This window comes from Cyrtonyx montezumae, unplaced genomic scaffold, assembly GCF_038088225.1.
Source record: "Cyrtonyx montezumae isolate F1298 unplaced genomic scaffold, pur_monq_1.0 scaffold_13, whole genome shotgun sequence".
NCBI lineage: Eukaryota > Metazoa > Chordata > Aves > Galliformes > Odontophoridae > Cyrtonyx > Cyrtonyx montezumae.
In genome coordinates, this window is record NW_027071859.1 from 199928 (window position 1) to 224180 (window position 24253).

At 42.1% G+C, this 24253-nt stretch overlaps 2 protein-coding genes across 6 annotated transcripts; one reads left to right on the forward strand and one right to left on the reverse strand.

Moving 5' to 3' along the window:
* The first annotated feature begins 1987 nt into the window (after positions 1-1987).
* Positions 1988-18212, forward strand: GCFC2 (GC-rich sequence DNA-binding factor 2). Of its 5 annotated transcripts, none has more exons than XM_065730420.1 (18): positions 1988-2288; positions 2856-2966; positions 4138-4287; positions 4837-5037; positions 5885-5970; positions 6900-7015; positions 8652-8838; positions 9761-9884; positions 10885-10963; positions 12167-12276; positions 12877-13076; positions 13656-13806; positions 14013-14134; positions 15119-15195; positions 16375-16441; positions 16980-17126; positions 17406-17530; positions 17979-18212. In XM_065730420.1, exons 1-18 carry the CDS (start codon positions 1988-1990, stop codon positions 18091-18093), a joined length of 2469 nt encoding a protein of 822 aa, XP_065586492.1. In that variant the 3' UTR covers positions 18094-18212. The 5 variants fall into 5 exon arrangements, with proteins under 5 accessions (XP_065586492.1, XP_065586490.1, XP_065586491.1 ...); XM_065730418.1 differs by having other exon boundaries at positions 12877-13075; positions 13652-13806; XM_065730419.1 differs by having other exon boundaries at positions 12877-13065; positions 13642-13806.
* A 1694-nt stretch (positions 18213-19906) lies between these two features.
* Positions 19907-23925, reverse strand: MRPL19 (mitochondrial ribosomal protein L19). The gene is made up of 5 exons (XM_065731095.1): positions 23817-23925; positions 23241-23359; positions 22621-22755; positions 21024-21205; positions 19907-20130 (listed from the first exon to the last, which is right to left on the reverse strand). Exons 1-5 carry the CDS (start codon positions 23900-23902, stop codon positions 19915-19917), a joined length of 738 nt encoding a protein of 245 aa, XP_065587167.1. The 5' UTR covers positions 23903-23925; the 3' UTR covers positions 19907-19914.
* Between the last annotated feature and the right edge of the window lie 328 nt (positions 23926-24253).

Below are 24253 nucleotides of genomic sequence, written 5' to 3' on the forward strand. Positions count from 1 at the left end.
GAACAAAACACAGACAGTAGCCCGATAGCTCCAGTTTCGGATTTTTTACATGCTCTGTTTGTGTCTGAAGATATGCTCGAATTTCCCTCGGGGTTTCTTTCTCCCGGACCCCAATGCACCATAGCTCACACTCGGTGCTCTCTGCGGCGATGTTTTCTTCCTTCAAGCGATGCACTCCATCCTGGGATGAGCAGGAATGGTTTAACAGTGAGATTTCACAGTTACTAAAACAGCAGCAGTTGTCTGTGAGCTAATAGCAATTCTCATTTATCCATTAACTTTAACCTTCAATTCAAAATGGTTTAAGGGGAAATTCATTCTGTTTTGTGTCAGCAGTGTTAGGAAAGATACTATTAGTGCCTAATAAAACAAATCTATTGACATTAGTGCTTGAGTCCTTCCAGAAATATATGATACTGTTTTGTGGCAGCTGAATTTGCTTTTTGTCTTCTGCACCAGGATCACAGTGATCAGATGCAACAAACCTTGAGTAAAATATTGGCACTTAGTGAGTGTATTACCTGGAGTGACAACTGCAAACAGCAGTTCCTCCCTGCTAAAAATAGTGAGTGTGCCACGGTTCTCTTCCATGTTCCTCCCATGCTGAAGACCTGGGACAGTTAATCTTTCAAGCAGTCAGCTCAGTCCTGCAAAAGCAGCACTCACCAGACCATCTTTGTGGAAGCATTTAAGATCAGGTGAGTGAGGAAAAACTTTCACTTAATGAAAGTGACACAGAAAAGGAAATGTGCTATTAAAACAATGTCAGAGGAACAACAAGGCCCCAGGGAAGTCTCAAGATGTGTTCAGCACCATGAAGCATCGGTGCTGGAATGGTAAATAAAATCAAGTTACTCCTTTGGTATTATTCCTGGCTGATGTATGTCAGTAAACTCCACATTGTACACAGCTACATGGGATGAATTCAGTCTATCTTTGCACCCCCAGCTTATCCCTGACTGTATCTGTCAGTCAGAGAAAGCACACAGTGGAAGCGCACACACATTCCAAAGCTATAATGCATCTTTTCACCAGAACTCAAAATGATAACATTTTTAGGCACAGATTCCTATAGAAGTTTAGTTCCATCGCTTGCACAAGTATTTCCTTTTTTTTTTTTCTGAAGACCCACCAACGTTTTTTAGTGAAGGTGGTGAATAGCATTTGCAAGATGAATGGTGCCTGCTGGACTGTTAGTTTTTACAGTCCTTATTCACGATACATCTTGGGCTTTATTTGATAAGTGCTGTTCAGAACCTTCACTGAATAGAAATACATTTCAGTTCAGTTTGTCCTGAGTTTTCGTAGTGTTCTTGTGACAGTGTGCTTCACAAACACAGTTCCCTGCACAGGAGTCCTGAGGCATCAGACAGGTGGAGGACAGAAAGATGTGGCGATGTCAGCAAATGCATGTCAGACATTCACAGCTTCAGATCCTTCTCTTAGGACACAGAGCCTCACACAAAGGACTGCTGTGTTCCCGGTGTAACTGTGGTGGCTTAACTTGAAGCTGGAAGTGCTTTCTTTCCACGCCTCGTATCGCACCACAGAAATGAAGCACTACAACTGCTCAATGCACAAAAACTTCAGCCTTTCCTTGCCACGATCCCACCCGTCCTGCTCTTCCCGGGCAGACGTTCCCATTTCCTCACGTCAGAGCTGGCACTTAAATGTTTCACTCCTTCAGTGAGATCAGTGCAGAGAAAGAAAGAAGTCACCACCAGCTGCGGACATGAACGGACTCACAGCCCTTCCCACGGCTCTCATCTTTGTGATATCAGTTCACCGCCCCCCGCCCATCCCGGCCCCGCCCACCCCGGCCCCGCCCATCCCGGCCGTGCCACGGAGGCCCTCTCGCCTGACTCTCATTGGTCAGAAGTCCCGCGTGCCCCGCCCCCTCCCCGCGCGAGAGGCGGAGTTTGGGCGCGGCGTCACGGCGCGTTGTCGCGCAGGCGCAGTGGAGGCGCGGTGTGCAGTACGCCCGGCGATGTTTCGGCGGCCCCCGCGCAACTTCCGCGGCCGGCGGCGCGCGGCCTCGAGCGGCAGCAGCGGCGACGAAGAGCGGGGCGTGGGCTCAGCCCCGTTACCGGGCCCCGGCCCCGGCCCCGGCCCCGGCGGGGGAGCGGAGCCCGAGGAGAGCGAGCGGGACCGCGGCGGCGCCGCCTCATCCTCTGAAGGGGCCCGAGCCGCCGCCGAGCCGCCGCCGCCGCCGCCGCCGCCCCCGGAGGAGCCGGCGCGGGGCGGTCGGGCGCCGCTGAGCTTCGGGAGCGACGAGGAGGAGCGGGAAGGTGAGGGCCGGCCGCGGGGCGGGCCTGCGGGGAGCCGGGCCTGCGGCGGGAGTCACCGCGCCCGGAGGTGGCGGAGACGTGGGGACGCCGTGCGGGGCAGCGTGGCGTAGCGGACGGGGTGTGCTGCACGGGGTGCTGGGGCGCGGTGATCTCGAGGGCTGTCTCCAACCGGAATGATCCTGTGGCTCTGTGCGGTTCTGTGGCTGGTTCGGTTAATGATGGGCGGACTCAAACGTGAGAACTGCAGGTCTACGTGACTCCTCTGGGCTGCTGTTTTCGAAGTTAATGACACAGAGTGGGTCTGGGCGACTCGTGGGAGTCGGACTGCAGTGGAAAATGGTGTATTAGAGCTCTTCTGTTGCCGTGTTGAGAAGACCTGCGCAGGTGTAACTTCGGAAGTGGTGGATCCTGAGTAATAGTGCCACAGAATTAAGGGGACGTAATGCAATCAAAGCTTCCAAATATGTGCTGAGTGAATGCGCAAAGATTACGTGCGCTTTATCTTCGTAGGCCTATGTGCTGCTGTCTTTGTTGATCTGTGCCTCAGAGTCACTCTTGTCTATCCAGGTGACGAGGAACTTTTCAAAATCAAAAAGCCCTCCTTCAATGAGGTAACATTCAGAATTCAAAAGAAGGAAAATCCCCCGTCTGCAGAGAAAGGAGCTGATGAAAGTAAAAGTAAGTACTTAATAAGTTAAAAAAAATCAGCATTAGTTCCATGAAACGTTATGAAATAAGTAAGAGTATTGTGCAAATCCTAATCTTGTATGTCTGTTGTTTCAACTTGGGAATTTTCATGCTGAGGTAGGTAAGCAGAATCGGAGCTCAGGGATTCTTCCTGAGAAGAGCTGGGCACGCAGGTCCCCTGCAGTAAATCAGAGGCGGTGGAACTTGTGGTGAATGTATGCCTCAGCATCATATCTTTCAAACCTTTTGGCAGCTGCTTGTTGCTGTCAATTTGAAGTTTAAACTGAATATTTGCATTAGAGAAAATGTGAGCTTAGTAGGACTTTGGGATGCACGGTCAACTTCAAATTTAGTGTTTTTAAAACATTAACTGCTGAAACAGATGTTTTTATTGACTGCTGTCAACACCTTTTGATTGTTCTTGTCATATTCTGTGCCCTGTTGAAGTGAAGTTTACTAGAGGGATGTTTGGGGCTTCCCTGCTTTACAGGTGTGTCTAAAATGTGCGCTTCCCTTCTGTTTACCCTCTTGAAACCTTTGTCAGCTCATGAATGTGCTGTAGTGCCACTGCTAGATAAGAAATTATTTCTCAATCTAATTGACGCTCATGTGGTTCAAATACTTCTACAAAAATATGTCTCATTCTTTGGCATATTTTGTTCAGTGTTCAGATAATCTACAGAATGTGTGGTGATAGGTAAAGACAAATTACTTTTGTTGTTTGAAGAATTCTGAGATAATGGTAGACAAGACTTGCAAAAACCATCTTAAACTGAATGAGCAGTCCCTCATTGTTAGCGTGCTAAACCCAAACAGCAGCTCCCCAAGCTTACAGTTTAAAAAGGGAAACTGTGACCTATCAGCATGCAGATTGGATGGCATGTGGGAGCTCATATCTGGCTTTTGTACGTATAAATGTGTCTATCAGAAGAATGTATTTGTTCAGCACTGACAGAGATGCTCAATTCCAGACAAGATCTGTCTTGTAAATGCCTTTATTGAGAAGTATGAATGTTTGGCACATTTTGATAAGATCAGGTGGAAGTAGGTGTGTGACCAGTTTTTGTTTCATCACAGTCTGAGTAGTTGCTAGTAGCCAGTTATGTGGCACATCAGTTTCCAGCAACTGAAACGAGTCTTACTTTTTTTTCTCTTAAAACAGAAATACCTCAGTTGGAGCCTGGGACTGGTGGCACTGAAGGTGCTCGAGAGACGGAGGAAGAGAGTTATTCTTCACTAAGTGAGGACTACAACAGTGCAGATTCGGAACATGAATCCAACCCATCACATAGGAGGAAGGATTTTTCACCAGGTCAATTTTCTTCATTTTTTTAAGCATGTTGTTTATGCTGAGTCACCTGAAAGAATAGTGACAGTTGCTTGGTGGTTTTGGTTGCAGGTGTTTGTCATAATTCTGTACTTGTTTTAGGAACTAGATTAGAAATTGTAACTATTGATATTGGAAGAAATAGAAAAGCAACAACTAAAAAAACTTCGTGATTCATAATTCACTTTGAGATAAACATTAATTTTATCTACTGTTTTGTTTGTAAAGTTTGAATTCCTTTGTAAACTTGATTGATATATATATATATATATATTGACCTTTTAAAGAGCTGGAGAAAGGACTGGCTGTTGATTTATTTGGAAGAAAAAAGTCTGAGCTTTCTTTTCAGGTTAAAAGCTGTTTATTAATAATCTTTTACCATTTGCTTATGTTCAGTATGGTAAGCTTATAAGAAAAAGGTTGCATTTTCTGTTCAGAATTGTACAATGAACCTGAACTGCGGTGGTTATTTACACTAGGGGTGATAGTGTTGCTTTTAGTCTTGTGATGAGAGTTTGTTTCTCTTGGATGCAGGCTGTCTTGCAGCTGCCTGGAGGAAAAGTCACCTAGCCAGGACCCATGCTGATTATCTCCCATTAGATGTGTCCCATGATCATCAACTTCCTCGGAGAAGAGAAAGCAGTGATTCAGAGAGTGAGGATGAGTCTGATATGAATAATCTCCATTTTGTTCCTAAAATGAGAACTCTGAGGCATAGGATGGCTGAACACATGGGTGAGTTTGTGTCTTTGCTCCCAGAGGCTGTCTTTGTTTGACTGATGTCTGGAAGAATGTGAGACTTGCCCAGTAAAAAGTACAGTGCAAGGTTTTGCTCTTGATCTAGACAAAAAACCATAAAGCTTGGTCCTTGAGGTTTATATGGAATGTTATTCTGCTCTCCATGCACTGACATTACAACTATTATTGAAAAGGAGTAAGAGCAGACACACAAAAGCCAACCCAGCCCTTTGGAAGTAAGCAAACGTACTGCATGCAAAGTGTATGTGACTTTTCTGCTGCTTCTTAAATCATCTTGCTTTTTGTAGTTGCACTTACAAAGCACTGGTTTGCCAGGCTTGTAGACCATTTGGTTTATTATTTGGATAATGGTTGTAAGTACTGTGCAGATACCATCTGATTCTGTAGTTGTAATAAATGCTACTGAGAAACTTCTGTGTCTACAGTGGATTGTGCATTTTAGAACACCTAAGGATTTTCTGTGTGTAACGTCCCTGTTGTTGTAGTCTAACTGCATTGGAAGTCTCACATTATATACAGCTGTGCTTTGAGACATTTGATTGTTGTTCCTCTGATACTGCAGAAGTAATCTGAGAAACTGTTGGGTAGATGAATATTGATATGGATTCTGCAAAATCTGGTTGCCATTTCTAAATTCTAAATCTTCCCGTTTGGAAATGGTCTTCATGTGCAGGCTCTTCACCTGCTCTCATTTGTTTATAATGTTTCCTTGTAACGGCTGTGGGAGGTGTTGTTCTTCTTAAAGATGGAGAGCATTGGGTAAGGAGTAGGGAAATAGGTTGAGGGCATAATGATGTGTACTAATGATTGATTTAACTTCTAGTGCCTGTGAGTGATGAATCAAATGAAGATGAAGCAGAAACGAAGTGGGAAGAACAGCAAATAAGGAAAGCTGTCAAACTCTCTCAGGTGATACTCGTCTTCCTAACTGTTGAAATTTGCTTTTTGCTCATATGCAAGAGAATTTTTTTTTCTTCTGGCAAATAATAGTTAAGAATATTTGCTCTAATTAGCTGGATGTTTTGTTTTTGGTTTGAATCATCTGTTCTGTATCAGACTAGGAAAACCTGGGTTAGCAGTCCCTTCTGTCACAAGGGGGAGGTATAGAAATTACTGCCTGCTAAATGGAAGGGGTTTAGAGGATTGGGAAGGTTTCTGAATTTCAAATCCAGTGTAACTGGTGTTCTGTGTCCTCATGCTCCACTTGTTTATGGAAAACCCTGTATTTTTGCAAAAGCTTTTAGTAACAGACCTTGGTCAGGGACTTGATTACTTCAAGTGATTGTGTTTTGGCTAGATCTTAGCCTACAAACTTCTGCTGTTTTAGAATACAGAATGTTGTTAAATTTACATGTTGAAATCGTTGGAGATATGGGGTTTTTTTTTAGTTAGAATTACAGCAAGCCAAGTTGTCAGAATGAAAGTTCTATTCTTATCATCATTGCTTGGCTGTAGTTTATTTCTACTTCTTATGTTCAAAATAGTAATATCTGTGAGGTCTCAGCTGTCAGTATTGAACCATTATGTATTGCTGGAAGCTATTAATGTCCTCAGACTAAGCAGAGAGCTACTTTACCCTAAATTATAGGTTGTTTTGTACTAATTACTTATGTATATGGTGTATGTGTTGGTACACGATAAATACAAAGCTTTTTACATGTTCAGTTTCCCTTTTGTGTTGTATGGAAATGCTTAATTGGATTGTTGAAATATCCATCTCTTTATCATATGCCTTATGTATTCAAATGATTTGCCTCTGCAGCTTTAGAGATCAGTTGTGTATTAAATTTAATTAACTTTGTGTAAACTGTGCATTGAAAGTGTGGCACTTCTCTTAGGAAATTTACAGTGATCCTTCCCCGAGTAAATCCCAACTGGTGAAACATGCGTTTGATCCCTGTGTTTCCTTACCACCTGTGAACTTGGAAACTGTAAAAAAGCGACTGATTGAAAGGTAAATACTGCTTCTAGCATTAATTTCTGAGATGTTCATTTTGTCACAAAGTAAATGATGACAGCTCTGCAGTCTTATTCTTCTGAATATTGAAGGATTTTCTGGGTTGATTATGTCTTGTGCTTATTGTAACGTTCAGTACTGTGTTACAGATCTTATCTTAACCTGGCAGTGCTTTGTTGTAGGGGAGTTTTTGGACTTCTCAAGCATTTTATCACCTGTGGAAATCTGCTTTATTCTACATGCTAGTACTCAAAGGAGTGAGGTACAGTGCTATGTTTGCCAGGGAGGGAAAACCTCACTCAGGACTGGGACTGCCAGCCCTATCCGCCCTTTTATAGTGGTTCTTTTTCTGCCTGTCTAGACAAAGCAGTGGGCAGCTGAAATGTCCTGGGTGGAGGTGGGACCTTCCAAGGGAGTGTGTGAGAAGGACAGGTAGGTGGGGTCAGGCATCTGAAGCTACCAAGGTAGCCATCCTGGTCACTTCTCAGTGCTAATGCAGACTGAAGCAGTTGTTGTGATGAGTTCAGGCAAGTAACATCATAGAGCTGAAATAGAAATGGATACCGTTAATTGTGTGAATCTGTGCACGTATCCTGTTTGGTACAGATTGCTGCTGGCTTGCTTGGGTTTAAGGTAAATTGCAACTGAAGTGGACTAAATATTTCTAAGGAATTTACTCTTTCTTTCCCTTGATCACCTTAAAGGAATGAAATGAAGTGCACAATCAAGTGCAAAAGGCTATAGAGAGTGGGAAACCCATTTGGAAAGTAACAAGAAGGGAGGGGAGAATAAGTCTGGTAGTAATAGTTTGATAGCATTACACCTTACTGATGTATTTAATGTGTTAAATGCTAAAATAACTTGTAATTGTAATAACTTGGGGTTTTTTTGCTTTTTTTTTCCCCTTCATTTTTTAACTTCAACTACAATGTTCTCTGTTGTGCCAGAATTGTTTTCATTGGAATCTGTTTCCTCCTTCAGGGAAGCAAATTAAATTCAAGTCTGCTTCTGGGTTCTGTTAAAGTCTTTCTCAAACAGAGCAATCATAAGAGATACATAAGATCATTATTACTTTTTGTTAATGAACAGAATTGTAACAAATGTGAACTTTTCTGGGGTATTTAATTAATGCTTGATGATAGCTGTAAGGAGAAGTCTTGGGTTGTATGGTTAGTACCAAGAAGTCCTCAGATGCTTTGTATTGGGTAACGAGCACAAGGTGAGTGCTTCTGTCCCTGCAGCTTAAATTAAGTTGGTGTGGATGTACTGCTGTGTGCTGTAGCTGTACCGACATCAACCTGTGTAGAATCTATGTGGTATGACATCACTAGACTTGCCTTATTGTGTTCTTCAGGAGCATGTTGTATTGAGAAGTGTGAGTAAAATGTCAGTGGTACTTTCAGAATGAGCACTATGTAAGTGCCATTTGATTTTTCTGAAGCATTAATCTTGTCCACACACAATACTTGTGCAAATGTTGACATGGGTAAATCTTGCAGTTCTAAGCTCAAATGCAAGTGCTATTATTAGCACAGACAAAGATTTTATACTTTATTTTAATTGGAAAATGTTTGGGAATGTGTTAACAGTTAACTTGTCATGGTTTTAATTGCCTGAGTGTTTTCTTCTTTAGGATAGCATCATTGCAGGATGTACACTGTGCTCACCAGAGGGAGCATGAAAAATACATGGAGGACATCGAAAATTCAAAGTTAACTGTCCAGGAATTAGAGAAGTCTTCAGATGCTGCCATGAATTACAAATTCTACAGGACCATGAAAACATACGTTGAAAACTTGGTAAACTGTTTCAATGAGAAAGTACGTATGTTTTCCTCCTGTCCCCTGCCACCCATTTATTTAAGATGATAAATGTGCATTCTGTTAATGAAAAATTAGGTTTCTTGTTTGGAAATGATTATGAGAGATGCCCAGTTACCAAATCAGTTCTGTCAGAGACTTGAATGTAGTAGGAAACAAAAGGAGAAACAGACCACCCCTCACTGTAACCTGAAATGATTGTTAGTATATGTATACTGACTTGAGCTGTGGGCTCACCTGGGTTGTGATGGATAAAAACAAAATGTTATTGGAAGAAGTTTTTTCATATGTAATAACTGAAGTGTCCTAAAGCTGTATGAGAGGTGGGACTTGCCTTCGGTTTTGGGATCTCAATGTATTTGCTTTGTAACGTGATTAGTAGTAAGGACTGTACATTACGTTTGAGTTGGTATTTAGCTGAGTTGTCTGAGGATTTGTCTACGTTATCTGCTGTATTTCCTGAACTGCAGAGCTTATGTATTTAAAAACGAAAAAGTGCTGGAAGGTTGGAAGATACTGCCCAAAGTTCAGCTTCAGTGAATGTGCCCACTGCAGGAAGTGCTGTCAAATCTCATTAGTGTCAGTTATGTTGCAGCCTGTGAGTCTTCTTTATGTAACTCCAAAGAGTACAAGTGTTAGTTGGTGGGTTTCTTTTGATGGCTAGGTGTTCAAAGGCAGACTGAGAGCAGACTATTTACACCAACAGTAAATTGTTGAACACGTTTGGATAGGGTACTTAGGTAGCCCAGTAATAGGCAACTGGCATTTTGTTTGTGGTTTTTAGTCTTTAACTCCATTGAGCAGGCTCTTGCTTTTCAATCTTTAATACTCTTGTTGTGATTTCATTGTTGTTCTTGAAAGTCTGTGAGACCTGTTCTTCCACTTATTTATTCAAACCTGATTATTGTTTACCATATTTCAGTTGGAATACATAGATGAGCTAGAATTTGCTGTGCATGCACTTCTTCAGCAACGAGCCATGTTGGTACTGAAACGAAGGCAAGAGGAGCTGAAAATGGAATCTGCTTACATGCAGCATCTAGCAAGTTAGTATGAAGTTACATGTTACTTTCCTACTGAGATCTCATTCTTTAAGTAGAAACGCACAGTCAGTGTTTGGATTATATTTTATTTTCATCTTTAATTTTTGCTCCTGTCGTGTTGTCAGTGGACGTCTTGTATACTTAGGCAAGGATTTCAACTAAGTAAGACTCAATGGAATCACTTTTCCATGTTATTATAGTGAATATAGCATGGGAAAGTTCTGAGTCAGCTCTGAATTATTGATCTCAGTGGTTGTGTATCTACTTGAAAAATTGAGGCAGTTTTCTAGTAGATCTTAAGCTGGTACAGGATGCTGGCATTTGTGAATATGCCGAAGAGCAGTGCATTTACTTGGTAACAGCACTTTAATATTAGTGTTTTTAAGGCTAAAAGCATGAATTTCAAACTGGGCAGTTAAGTGAGGGGAAGGACATGAAGAAATAAGCCTTTTTGTGTAAAAATTTTATTCAAAATAGAGGCTATCTTGTAGTCCCTGTAGGGAAAATTACGACAATTTTCTCATCTTGTTTTCTTTCCATACTGATGCCTTTTTTATGTGCCACGTGAATCTTTGTTTAAGGAAACAAACAGAAAATCCCCTCTAAACCTGTTTAGGAAAGCAAAGCACAGTATGCTTTGAGCTGCTGCGAGCAGGAGACCAGATGCACCCGTTTCTTTTAACTGCCACTCACAGTTTCAGACTTCTGAGCATGCAGGATAAAATGCTGCTGAGTGAAAACTAGCAGCACATGTAATCTTGTGAAATGGTGTTGTAGGCTGAGAACAGGTGTTAAGAGAAAAGTAGCAGCCATTTAAAAACTATTTCAGCTTATTAGAAATGAGTCTGTACTTGTATGTTTAACAGAGCTTTTAATTGTTGTGTTCTTAGTTGTGCTTAGTGGAAATGCTGTTTTTTCTTACACTAGAGAATCAGTGCTCTGCATTCAGTGAAAAGATCCCCTTTAAGTCTTACCTCTTTGTCTTGTTCCTGTCCCCTGGTAGCTGGGAATGACAAACCACCTCATGATGGATTGGAAAATGATGAAAAGATGAAGCTTCTGAAAACATGTGAACATCGAAGGTAGCTGTTGTGTAATTACATCTAACTGTAATAAATGTATATCTGTTTCCTGTCACTCAGGGATGACTGTAAATCTGCAGGATTACTAAATGAGATTGTACGCACACACAAATGTATTTCCTTTCCAAAGTCACGGTATTTGGAAGCCATCTTCAGTAAGGCAACACCACAATAATGTGGTTCTCTCTAAGCTGATGGGAATGTGAATGTTAATAGAATCATAGAATAATGGGTAATAATAGTGGGTATTATTAATTTGAAGTAAGTTGAAGTGAGACTGTTTATGAAACTGAGAGTAGATTTTTTCCCTGCTGTAGGAACAAATAATATTGTGATTGTATACATAAATAAATTCCTTAAATTATTGTAGAGATAGCAGAAATAGGCAGGTGGTGCTTTTGCTGCTGGCATGGTGCTGGGTGAAGCAGAACATCTAGCCTATCCTCTGTTATCAGAGCAGGCTAGGTACTACATTTTGGATGTCAGTGTTCAGAGCCTGCTGCTGACTTTTAAGTTACTGCGAGCTCTGAAACTGTTTTGGTTGCATTGGTGCCTTGAGTCATAACTGGATTTAGACACAGTTAAGGACTTGGGAGTTTTAATAGTTGAAAAAAGATGTGGTAAAACTTGGCTTGAAGCAAACTGCTAACTGTTCATGCTAAGTGATGTAAATAACTGCATCCAAGATCTGTGCTATACAAATAATATGTATAAAGCTTTCTTGTGGTAGCTGAAAACTGTTAATTTTGCAAGCTGTTATGGTCTGTGGTGCCACAACAGTAACATTTTTGAGCCCCACTGACACTTGGATGCCATCACAGTTTTTGTGCAAGTTGTTGTCTAAGCTGTTTACAGCTGAGCTGGTGGACTCCTAAGAGCTCAGTGGTTTCTTACAGACCATGCCTGTCAGGAATGGCATCCAATACCGTGTTGGATGCTTCGTGTTTCAGGTGGGGAGTTATTAGTCATTAATAGGAATGAGGTGGGGGGGAAGGTATTAGAGACACTTTTAGTCTCCTTTGGCAGCTGACAAAGTACCTTACTGTTACAGTCTGTGTCCATAGGGTTGCATAATGACTTGTGCTTACTGATTGCATTTCCTTAGGCTATTGCTCTCACCATGTGTTTTTTGTATATTATTGAACTTCCTTCTGCATATGTACAGGGGAATGATCACTCACCTGAGTTCATTACAAAATGCAGGGCTTGCAGACGGCAGAGAGAGCGTTCACAGAAAGCTGGTCACCACGAGGGCATGTCGAGTGATGATGAGCTGACTGTGGCAGAGTTGTCTGAATTCCAGAAGAGCAAAGGTTGGTCAGTATATGAGAAAAAAATTCCTACAAAATAGATAAGGATTTTCAGAGGAAAATGAAGAAATACTCCCTTTGAATTGTATATCATTTATTTTTGACAGCATAGGATTCGTGCATTTTAAACAATTCTGACCAAGGGATTAGGAAGAACAGATATGATTGTGGGCTTCCGTAGTGGAAACAGTTTGCTTTCCAAAGTTGCAATGTATTTTAAATGAAGATTCAAACTGCCTTGAATGAACAGGTGATGAGGAGCTGGGAGAGGCATGGTGCGTGTTTTCAGAATAACAGCAAAAGGATTTTTGGGTGTGAATTTTGAAGAGACATATAAAATATGAAACGTAATGAATGCTTAAATCCGTGCAGTTGTTCAAAATTACAGAGATCTTTTTGTGATCTGTGTTTTTTTCCTGAAAAAGGCTTTTCTGGAGTGCTGGTTTTAAAACCCATTTTAGTGTAAGAGTTGTGAAAGATAAAGGACAAATGCACTTATCTTAAGGGTATTTCTTATGTTCTGCAGGTGTATAAACTATTCAGCTTATGCCTTGATAAATTCTGTGATTATTTCTTTTTATTTCCGTTGAATATTATCCGTAGATAACATTTTAGAGGAGAGTAGAAAAATCTTTGAAGATGTCCATGCAGATTTTTGTGACATCAGAAAAATCCTATTGAAATTCCAGGAGTGGAAAGAGAAGTTTCCTGACTCTTACTGTGATGCTTACATCAGTTTTTGCCTGCCTAAGCTTTTAAATCCATTAATCAGAATTCAGTTAATAAACTGGAGTCCTCTTGAGGTAGGTGTATCATCAGACTTCATTTTTGTGAAAAAGTGTGTGTGTGTGTATGATTATATCCTCCTGGCTTCTGGGTAGGCAGTGCTCAGTAAAGTCTGCTATGTTTCTGGTCTGTGCTGTCTTTTGCAGACTTGTCTTTTCTGATGTACTTGTCTCTGTTAATTGACAAGATCAGTGGGTGTTTCTGGCAGCTCAAAGTATGACAGGACAGAGGCACGATGTTTGCAGGGAAGACTTCTGTATGGGTACTTTGCTATGGATTATAGAGTCTTTCCAGAGCTTGAGACAAGTGTTTTAACTGGAAGGAGTACATCTTAACCTGTCAAGAGGAAGCTTGTAGGTGAATCACTTGCATCTGTATTAACGTGGAGTTGTTTGCTGAGGTTTTGACAGCCCTACCCTCTGAAATCTAGCTTTAAATTCGGTTTTAGCTTGCTGTTTTGGTCCATTCAGTAGTTGGAATCCATGTCAAATTGTTAAGTGAGGAATCCTTGTGGTATCATTGGGTATATTTTTGCATGGAGCTTTTTCTCTCAGTCCTGACGAGCTGAGCAACTGATAGGAGTGATCTTTCCGCAGAATTTTACAGACTTGGAAGAGATGCCCTGGTTCAGAGCTGTAGAAGAATTCAGTGATGCGAAAAAGTCATCTGAGCCAGAAAGAGATGATGATCATGATGAGGAAGTTTTGCCTAGAGTGATTGAAAAAACTGTTCTGCCAAAAATTACAGGTATATTAAGGTTGTCTTGAATGTTCACTGCAGCTCTGTAATAAAACCTTAAATAAGTGGTAGATGTAAAATTATGTTAAGAATTACAATTACTTGTTAAGGTTACTGTAAATGAAAGGTTTAGCTTTTTGAATGTTTACTTCCTTGAAACAAGAGCAGATGGTCACATATGGGTATCATGAATGAATTAAATTCCTATTTTTCAGCATTTGTAAAGAACGTGTGGGATCCTTTATCGACTTCACAGACCGAGAACCTTATACAGCTTTGTAATAAAGTATTTGAAAAGCAAGTCCAGTCCAAAAGTGAATGCAGTCGAACAAAACAGGTAAAGGCTGTTATGGTAATGGGGAGGGAAGTTCTGATCCACTGTGTGCACTTCCTGTGCTTCTGTGTGCACTTAGAGCAATCTCCTGAAGTTTTTCAGCTCTGGTTACTTTTTGTCACTGTAGTCAGAAAATTTAACAGTTGAAATACCAATATTCTGATGTTGTTCTTACTGAAGCTTATGGGGCACGGAGTACTCCTGAGACAAATGTCACTCTCTATTCCTAGAAGAATTGTGCCTGTCCTGGTCAGAAGTCTGTGGATTTAATTGTCTTGCTTTAGCACAACAAAAATTGTCAGGAGTCTTAGACTTCATTTAAATACCTTTTCATTTAAATTCTAGTAGTGTTCCAGTGGTCAGCTTGGTTTGCGTTTTGTCCTAACATATGTATAGACTAGAAAAACAAGGAAATTCTTTATATTCATTTTTACAGAAGAAATGGGGGAAAAAAATCCCCAAATATGAGTTAATTGTTCAGGAAAAAGTTTACTTCACTAATCCTGGTGATCATCTAATTACCATATAAGTACTCACTGCAACATACCCTTTCGTAGCCCAATTCTGATTTTATATGCATGTAAGTGTGGGGGTTTATCTAGCATCAAGTAGGTGTGGCTGAGTTGATGTTTAGGCCCAGTGTTTATGCAGTTGCCACTCTTGAATTTGAGTGAACAAATTTAGGTGGGATTGTTTGTATAGTAGCTATGGTGCGTTATTTTTTTTTAGTAGAACTTAATGGCTGGAAAATATATTAGCTTTTTAAAATGAGATCTTGGTAATCAAAGATGGTTAAAACTGAGACTTGCTCACAGGTCTGTAATTGTAGTCATGATCTCAGTGTGTATTTTATACAATGGTACTTGCATTCAACTGAATTAGCATTTTTTATTTCCACATTAACAAAACAATCACCTGAAATTGTTGCAAATAAATGATGAGATTTTTCTTATGAGGGTGTGTTAATACCTTTTTTTTTTTTAACAGGATTTGATTAACATGGTTGTCCTGAGGATGAAGAAATCTGTAGAGGAGGATGTCTTTATCCCTCTGTATCCTAAAAGGTAAGCTGACTCTGAATATTTTTTTTGTACTTTTTAAAATTTTTATTCTCAATTTTTTAGTTCTTATTCTATTTTTCTATACCTTTTCCCCACAAATGTAGGTGAAATATTGTAGGCATCCATGAAGAAATGGAACAAACTTTCCTTCAATTGTTTCATTATAGGAATAGTTACCAAGCCTTAATGTTTATCAACTCTTTCTGGCAAGAGTAACTCCATGCAACTTAATGGTTTTTTTGTCCTGTAACTAAAAGCTTTCATAACTGGAAAGCTTTTAGTTTATGAAGTCCACAGCAGAGTCTGGTTCTGTGATACTAACTCACTGAATCTGAGGGCTTGTGTTATTTTTGGTGGTGTATTCCCCTTTCTCCTCTTTATCTCTGGTGAGGGGTCTGGAGCACAAGTCTTATGAGGAGCGGCTGAGGGAGCTGGGATTGTTCAGTCTGGAGAAGAGGAGGCTCAGAGGAGACCTTATTGCACTCTACCACTTCCTGAAGGGGGGTTGTGGTGAGGAGGGGGTGGGCCTCTTCTCCCTGATAAATAATGACAGGACAAGAGGGAATGGCCACAAGTTGCGCCGGGGAAGATTTAGATTAGACCTGAGGAAACATTTTTTTCTCTGAAAGAGTGGTCAGGCACTGGGATGGCCTGCCTAGGGAGGTGTGGGTGAGGCACCATCCCTAGCGCTGTTCAAGAAGCGTTTAGATGAGGTGCTAAAGGACTTAATTTAGTAGTTGGGTAGAGATAGTGATAGGAGGATGGTTGGACTAGATGATCTTGTAGGTCCTTTCCAACCTTATGAACCTATGAACCTTATTTCTCCTTTCATTTCTCAAATCGATTCAATTGCTGATGCTTCTTGCTGTGCACTCTGAGAGGTAACTGATAAGAGTTTGGTAGATGTGGGGTTAAGATACAGCTAGAAGAAAAGCATTGCTGCATCTGTTGCAGCATGCTTGTCAGGTTACAAGCAGTGTTATTTTGATCAGAATCCATTAAATGTAGACTCGAGTGTTTCCAATTTCTAATTTCATCGGGTATTGTAAAGGGTTCAGATTAACAGCTGTTTCCCTGGACCTTTTTTCTGGCCATCACTGCTGGAAGAATTCCATAGTTGTAATTCATCAGTCTTTAACAGATGAGTTGTCTGCTTATTTTCCCCCTTGTTCCTGTGACCAGTGCTGTGGAAGACAAATCTTCGCCATGTGCAAAATTCCAAGAGAGGCGGTTTTGGTCGGCTGTTAAGGTAAAGGACAAGCACCCATCTTTTCTGTGAAAAGGATTTTGGTTAAAAGCAGATGGTGGTCTTTGGGGAAATAGCTCTTAAATGCTCAGGAATCAGATTTCATTTCCTATATTCTAATAGGAAGATGAGCTTTTTTTGCCAGTGAGCTATTTATGCTTACCCAACTGTTGGATATTCAGGAGGCTTTAATTTCATCGACTGCTCCTGCTGACCTTCCATCAGAGCAGTCACAGACTCTCTGGTAGTGGCTCTCTTTCCTCAGTGTGTGTATGCAGAGCACACGTTCTTTTCTTGTAGGGTGTAATGGCTGCATGTTTGTGTAAGTGTGGTAGCACAGCTTTGTTGCTCAAGTGCTGAATTTCTGAATGCCTGTGATTGTTTCCGCTGTGAGTATATTTGAATTTGTACTAAAGATGAGATTCATATGCATGAGCACAATTAAAATCCCAGTTCCAGCTGTGAAAAAGAAAAAAAGGAAAAGGTGGGTTTTAATGTACCTCCAACCAAGTGTTCATGTTTTGTTTCTTTGTTACTGCAGCTGCTCTCCAATGTTCTCCTTTGGGATGGGATTGTACAGGAAGATACAGTCCGTGATTTGGGACTGAGCAAGCTGCTGAACCGTTACCTTCTTCTGAACCTCATAAACACACCACCAGGGCCAGACAACATAGAGAAGTGTAAAGAGGTAAAAGGTCTTATTCTCACGGGGACAGATGTAGTCTGAAGATGAAGTACTATTATTTAACATTGGAAGGTTTTGTTACGACCTTGGTGTATAGAGGCATTTTAAAGCAAACATTGGCTCATAGGCTTTTAGGTAAACTGCCCATGATGACTGATGATCCTGTCTTTTGAAGAGTAAACACTACTACCAATACCTCCAAAGGAGAGCCTCTATCAGAGGTGGTGTGACTTAGTTCTACTGAAGGCCTTTTTCTGACTTCAGGTGTTCTCTGTTGAACAGGTGGCTGCGTGCTTCCCCGAAAGCTGGTTCCGAGGCCTTGGAAGTGGGTCAACTCTCCCTGAGTTACTGAACTTCTGTCAGCATCTGCTGCAGTGTGCACGCGTGCTTCACAGGAATAACCACAGGTAATGAATAATGTGTTCTTTGGGATGCAGCACCTCCTGATAGACCTCATGTTAATATTTGGTCGAGGGACGTGGTGCACTGGGCATGGTGGTGATGGGCTGACAGTTGGACTAGATGATCTTTGTGTCTTTTCCAACCTTAATGATTCTATTTTTCTTGAATTCCTCAAGTGTCATACATTTAATGCTTTCAGTGATGTACTTCCAACATCTGCATACAACAACACATGGAGACCAGAATGTAAAACGGACTGCTTTTGTAGTACTAGTTCAGGACAGTTTGAGGCTGCAGATGTTGGGTGCAGTTACTGATCAGTGTAGGAAAGGGCACCTGAACACAAACAGGGAGAGCTCCCTGCCTCTTTTAAGTTCATTTTAGCTTGTTGATTTTGAAGTTGGACATAAGTATGTTGCTCTATCAGCTGTTTTTTTTTTTTTGTTTAAATAGTGATGAAACTGAAGAAGTAGTTCTGCTGTTGGTGAAAGTCAAGGCTCTGCGTACTGCTGAAGAGTTCATTGAAGAGTACAAACTGGAACAGCTGAAGTCTGTGATCAGGAGATAGGGAATTTTTTTGAAGCAGCATTTCTATTACTGAAACAAGCCTGGTGCTCACACTAAAATAGTGGTAATGTTTAATTAGTGGACCCTATCTGCAGTTGTTTTACTGTTAAATACTGTGTTGTTTTTTTTTCCAAATGTCTTCTACTGACATCTCCTCTTAGGTAAAGGAGTCTTTTTAGAAATCACAGCTGTCAGAGTAAAGCATAGGTGTTCTGAAATACATGACAAGCCTTACTGCTTTGTTCTTTTGGGAGGAATACCTGGAATAAGGGAGTGCCTGTAATGTTACATTACACAACTTCCCAAGCTGTTTTCATAACGAATCTCTGACTCAGGAGTCACTGAACTCTATGTGGACAACAAGGTATTGTGATTTTGGTGGTTACCTTTGAGTTCTTCACTTAGAAAGCTTGTGGTAGCTTTTTGATCCTGTGCAGTGAGGAGTTGGGCTGATGAACATCTGCTGATGGTAAATGGGTATTCAGGAAGGTAAGAAGTTGCACAGGAGAACGTCTTTACTAGATCTGTTCTTCCCTGAAGTGATTTGTAGTGGAGCTTTTCACTTGAGATAGAGACTGGACTTGATGCACAGACCTGCAGTTGTTCTGCTCATCTGACAAATCCAAGTGTGACAACTGCAGTTACCTTCTGGTAACTGACTTTCTAAGAAAGTCTTTTGCTTCCCAGTAAGATGCACTGAATATTATTTCATTGTACCCCTTTAGGTTTCTAGTGTTGTATAACTTTGTCCATTTGCAGTAAACATTAATGGTGCAGAAGAAAAAGGGTGTTGCGTTGCAGAACCAGCAGCACATCACAAATTCTGGTAAGTTTACTAAATGTTATGGGTCTAGTACTCGTGCAGGCTTGTTCCCTATGACTTTTCTATTTTTTTTATTACAGAATATATATTTTTGTAAACTATTTTAATTGTAAATAGCATTGATCGGTGTTACAGACAAAAAACGACTTAAAATAAAAGCAAAACAATTATTTTGAAAAGTAGAAACATTTGTGTTAATGAGACTCTTAATGCTTCAAGTCTTACGCATGAAGAATGGAAATAAACTGTGGCAGTACTGGCACTTGGTTACCTCCAGGAATTAGGAGATCTGTTGTAAATAATGGTGCGTTTCAATTTTCCTGAATGCAAAGACGTAACTATCAGTAATCAGCTCAAGCATGTGATCTCACTGCTCGCTTTGGTCTTCTCCTGCTTCCTTATTCCTGTTGAAAGTTGCTCCTGAAGAAGTTAGTCTTGTATTGCTATGAAACTGGAATAGATTCAGTCATAATTTACCTCTGTAGATGCTTCTTCTGGTGGCTGCAGACACTGCCGTGACTTGTAACATGGGAAGGTCACTCTCACTTGAGCTCAGAACCCGTCCCAGCTGAGTATCACTCCATGGTGAACCTTACACCAGCTCATACAGTCTGATTTGAATAACAGCTCATCTGGCTTCATTCTTCCAGGCTGGTTTCAAAGTGTTTGTATTGCTGCTTTGTTGTCAGATTACTATTATTAGTGCTTTATCAGATGTGATTTCAGAAGTGTCTGTACAGGACAAATGAGCAGCACTTACTCTCAGATTGTGTGGCTGGGCTTCTGTACGTCTGCTGCCCTGCTGTAGCCCCTTTCTGAACCTACTGACTTAAGCATTTTCACAACTGGCTGCTATCTGCTTGGCCAAACAGGAAAAACAACTGTTTGTAAGTGATGACAGCAATTGCAACCCCCCTACTGAGGGCTAGGATCTAAAGGAGGAAGCTGAAGCAGGGCCAACACAATAATGTTTATTAGAACTTAGTTAACTCAAAGCTGTTACTTTTTGAGCTCTTCACTCACTTCCCTCCAGATTTTCTCTTCTATTTTTGAAGTGTCGTACTCTCGCAGCATATCAAACTCTAGCCAGGGCTGCCTCCACTTCTGTGCTTCTTTCATTTTTCTCTCTGGTAGCTCAAACTTTATTCCTTTTATATTGTATTTTGGCCTTTCCCACCGTTTTGACCACGGTCTGGGTTTCATTCTTACCTGCAGCTAGGGTGAAAGATTGAGAAAAAGGTATTAAAAGGTCTCGCTATTTTGGTTCACAGTAAAAATTCTGACAGTTCTGCTTTAACAGAAGAAAATGGAACACTCTGTTAAACTATGGGACTACTGGACATCACTGGGAGAAAAGGAATTTTCTGTCCACATGGCTGCTGTGGTTGTTAATGTATCTAAATAATGCTGTCGTGATTTATTACACAGTCCTTAAACTGACATACAATTAACTAACTCATCTATGGTTCTAACTGTGTTAACTAAGGAAAAAGGAATATGACAGGAACTGTTCCTCCTTTTCCCTGTAAGTTACTGAGGTACACAGCATTCTTTTAGCGGTCTGCCACATCTCCTGTGATACAGATTCTAGTGAACTGTTCCTTAAGTTTCCATAGCACAGAGGCACCTGCACGCCATTACTTGCATGTGTTTTCTCAGTTAACTACTGAGGAAGGCAGGCACACAGGTTATAAGTGTTCTCTCACTATAGGAATAGCATTTAGGCACCATATTTTATATACTTGTATCACCTTGACCACTACCACAGCTAAAAGCTGTTTAACAGCCTTCCAGGCTATTAAAGAATATCCAGAGTTGGAAGGGAGTCTCAGGGATCATAGGAGTTCAGCCCCTGGCTCCACGTAGAACCAGCCAAACCCTATGTCACAGTGTCCAAAGGCCCCTTGAACTCTGTTCCACACCTCATCATCCTTTGGTGCAGGACCTTTTCGTAGCCCCCACCCTGACCCTTCCCTCATGCAGTCCTCTGTCAGCAGGAGCCCTGTGGAACCTCCAGGTGCCTGCTCGCCACCCTGATAGGACCTCTGCATCGGTCAGAAAGTCAAAAATTTATCCCCCACATTTCCTCTCAACTATAATGCTCCCACCTTGTTTACAGGAATTTCTTCATGCTCTAAATGAGACACAGGTTTCATGTTCATATCAAAGGTACTGTACTCAGGAAGGGCGTCTCGCAGGTACATCAGGTTGTCATCCAGCCTCTTCTCCAGCTTCAGAACCGTGATTTCCTGGATTCGGGGGCTGTACAGCTCATAACAAATTTCAACACCTTGGAGAGAGAAACTCTGTTTCAGTGACCACATCAGTTGGAAATATTAATACCAAATTAACAGCTGCTCTCTACCTTTACAGGGACCTACACATACAGTGCTGTGGGCACAGGTGATTGTTCACATGCAGGTAAGTCCAGTCTCTGATAATAGAATGGCCTGAGAAAGATACTGAGTAAATTGAATTTGAGGAAGAGAAGCTTATCCATAGATACATATATATGCCCACTTGCTTGTTAACACAGTTCATGCCCACAGCATAACAAGTGCATATGAATACACAGTGGTCAAACTGGACTTACATGGCTAGCAGTACACTTCCCAGGATCAAATGTAAGCACAGCCACAGTGAATCACATTGTCTCAGGCTTAAAAGGCAAGGTTTTGGATGGGAGGGGCTGCAAGGGTAGCCTATGTAAGCAAAGCCTTGTGCTGCCCACTGTCACATCACAGCCAGCTCCAGCTGCTTCAGAGGGATTTCCAATGGCCAGAGTTGAGCCATAAGTGATGCTGTGTATACTCTAGGAGAGCAGACTGAGGAAAGGAAAAGACTGCTGTGCAACGGGAGTTACAGCAGATGGGAGGGAGAAGTGAGAAATGTGAGAGCAACAGCCCTGCAGCTACCAATGGTAAGTGCAGAAGGAGGGCACGCACAGAGCAGAAGTTCTCTGCAGCTCTGGAGAGGCCCACAGTTGGAGGAGGCTCTTCCCACAACAGAGCCCATGCAGAAGCCCACAGTGCAGTGGGTGGATGTGGCCTGAAGGAGGCTACAGCCCATGGAGAGCCCCTGCAGGAGCAGCCCCTTGGCCAGGTAAAGCATGAGGTCTTTCTATAGCTGCCATCCATGCTGGAGCAGTCTGTTTCCAAAGGACAGCAGTCCATGGTACAGACCCATAATGGAGCAGATCTTGAAGAACTGCAGCCTGTGAGAAGCCCAAGCAGGATCAGTTCAGGAAGAACTGCATCCTGTGGAGGGGACACCATACTGGAACAGGGGCAGAGAACGAAGATATAAAGCGTTACAAACTGACTGCAGCCTCCACTCCCTGTGCCACTTGAGGGGAGAAGGCGTGTTCAGTTTGCTTTTAGTTCCTTCCTGTTATTAGTAGGCAATAAATTACATTTATGTAACCCTTATGCTGAGTCTGTTTTGTCCACAGTGGTAATTAGTGCATGATTCCCCTCATCCTTATCTCAACCTGTAAGCCTTTTCTCATATTTATTTTCCCCCGGTCTTCCGAGTTAGGGGAAGTGAGAGAACAATGGTGGATCAGAGCTGCTCATCAGTGTGAAACCACGACATGCATCAGTCCCATGCTGAGGACAGATCTGAAAGGCAGTACATAGGCATAAAATGACTGAGCAGTGCCATGACTTCAAATACGTGGTATAACTGCCACAGCTGAAATCCCACCTTGGTCTTCTATAACATTCCGAAGCACAAAGGTAGCACCAAGCCCTTTTCCTCCTCTCTGAATGCAGATCCCTACAAACCGATTGGTTTTGCCATCAGCATATGGATCTGCAGTAGTAACAGCAAGAATGCTGCCTGCAAAAAGGAAAAAACTGAGAGTATTCCAGCAAACTAGCACTAACACGTGGTAAAAGAGTCAGATAAAGTACATTTAGGTACGTTTCCAAAAAGGTTAATCATCCAACTGAACTGCCAAAATAAGAATGAATTTTAATATACATTAATTCAGGACAGGTTCAAAGAGGTTCTTGCAAGTGAACTGTAAAGCTTCTTCTCCCCTTTTCATTTCTTGAGTTTTACTTGCCAACCATGCTGAAATGCCAGTTAAAAACAACAACAACAAATTATCAAAAAAGCAACCACATTAGTGTCGTCTTTTCAATGGAAATTGGATATGAGTTTAAAATGTGGAACAGTATGCACAGACACACATACGGGTTGATCTGAGACAGCAGGTGCCGTGAGGCTGCATGATATTCAACAATCTCAGAGCACGCTTTTTAACTATTTCACCCAATGAACAATACTTAAATTATGAAAGTTCTACTGCTGCTACTGACCAACATAGAACTCAGGGATGTTGAAAAGTTTCCGTCTCTGTATCATATCCTTTCTTTCCATATAGAACTTCAGAGGATCTGTTCTTCCCCTTGGAGGTATAAATTCAGGGCTCAAGAACCTGTAAGAAAATCCAAACTTAAGAAACATAAAAGAAAAACATCTCCATAAAATGTATGAAAGAAATCCAAATATTTGCCTAAAAATTAAATCCTACCACCCACTAACCACGCACAGCCCGTGCCAGTGCCTCACCACTCGTTCTGAGAAGACATTTTTCCTAGTACCCAATCCAAACCTCCCTTGGCACAACTGAAGGCCACCGCCTCTTGTCCTGTTGCTGTTACCTGGGGGGAGAGGCTGGCTCCCACCTACCCACAGCCTCCTCTCAGGGAGCGCTGGAGAGCAATATCGTTTCCCCGGAGCCTTCTCTTCCCTACACGGAACAATCCCTATTCCCTCAGCCACTCCCATAATACCTGCGCTCCGGATCCTTCACAGCTTCCCTGCCCTTTCTCTGCACACGCTCCAGGGCCCAACACTGGACACAGTACCTGAGATGTGGACCACCCTCCTACCTCCTCTCCTCCGTCCGCCTCTGCTTGTCGATGACAACGGGCTTCGGGGGCGGCTGGAATTTCGCGGGCCCTCCACCGCTGCTCATCCGACAAACCGAGGAAGGAAACCACCCTGCTGAGACAAACAGCTGAGAAAAACACCGCCCCCAAAAGGAACCGCTCCCCTCAGCCCCGCCGCCCCCGCAGCACAGCCCGGGCGCCCCGCGGCGCTCACCGCCACACAGCAGCGCCGTCCTGCGCGCCGCCGCCATAGCGACCGCGGGCACTTCCGGTCTGACGGCGCGCGAGGCGGCTACGGCACGCGGGGAGGGTCAAACGTGTCCACAGAGCGAAGGGCAGCCGCGTGCTGCCCCGACGCGAGAGCTGAATTCGGGACGGCGGTGCAGCAGAAGGGGGCACTCCAGCCCTTACCGTACAAACAACTCCCCGCCGGCACC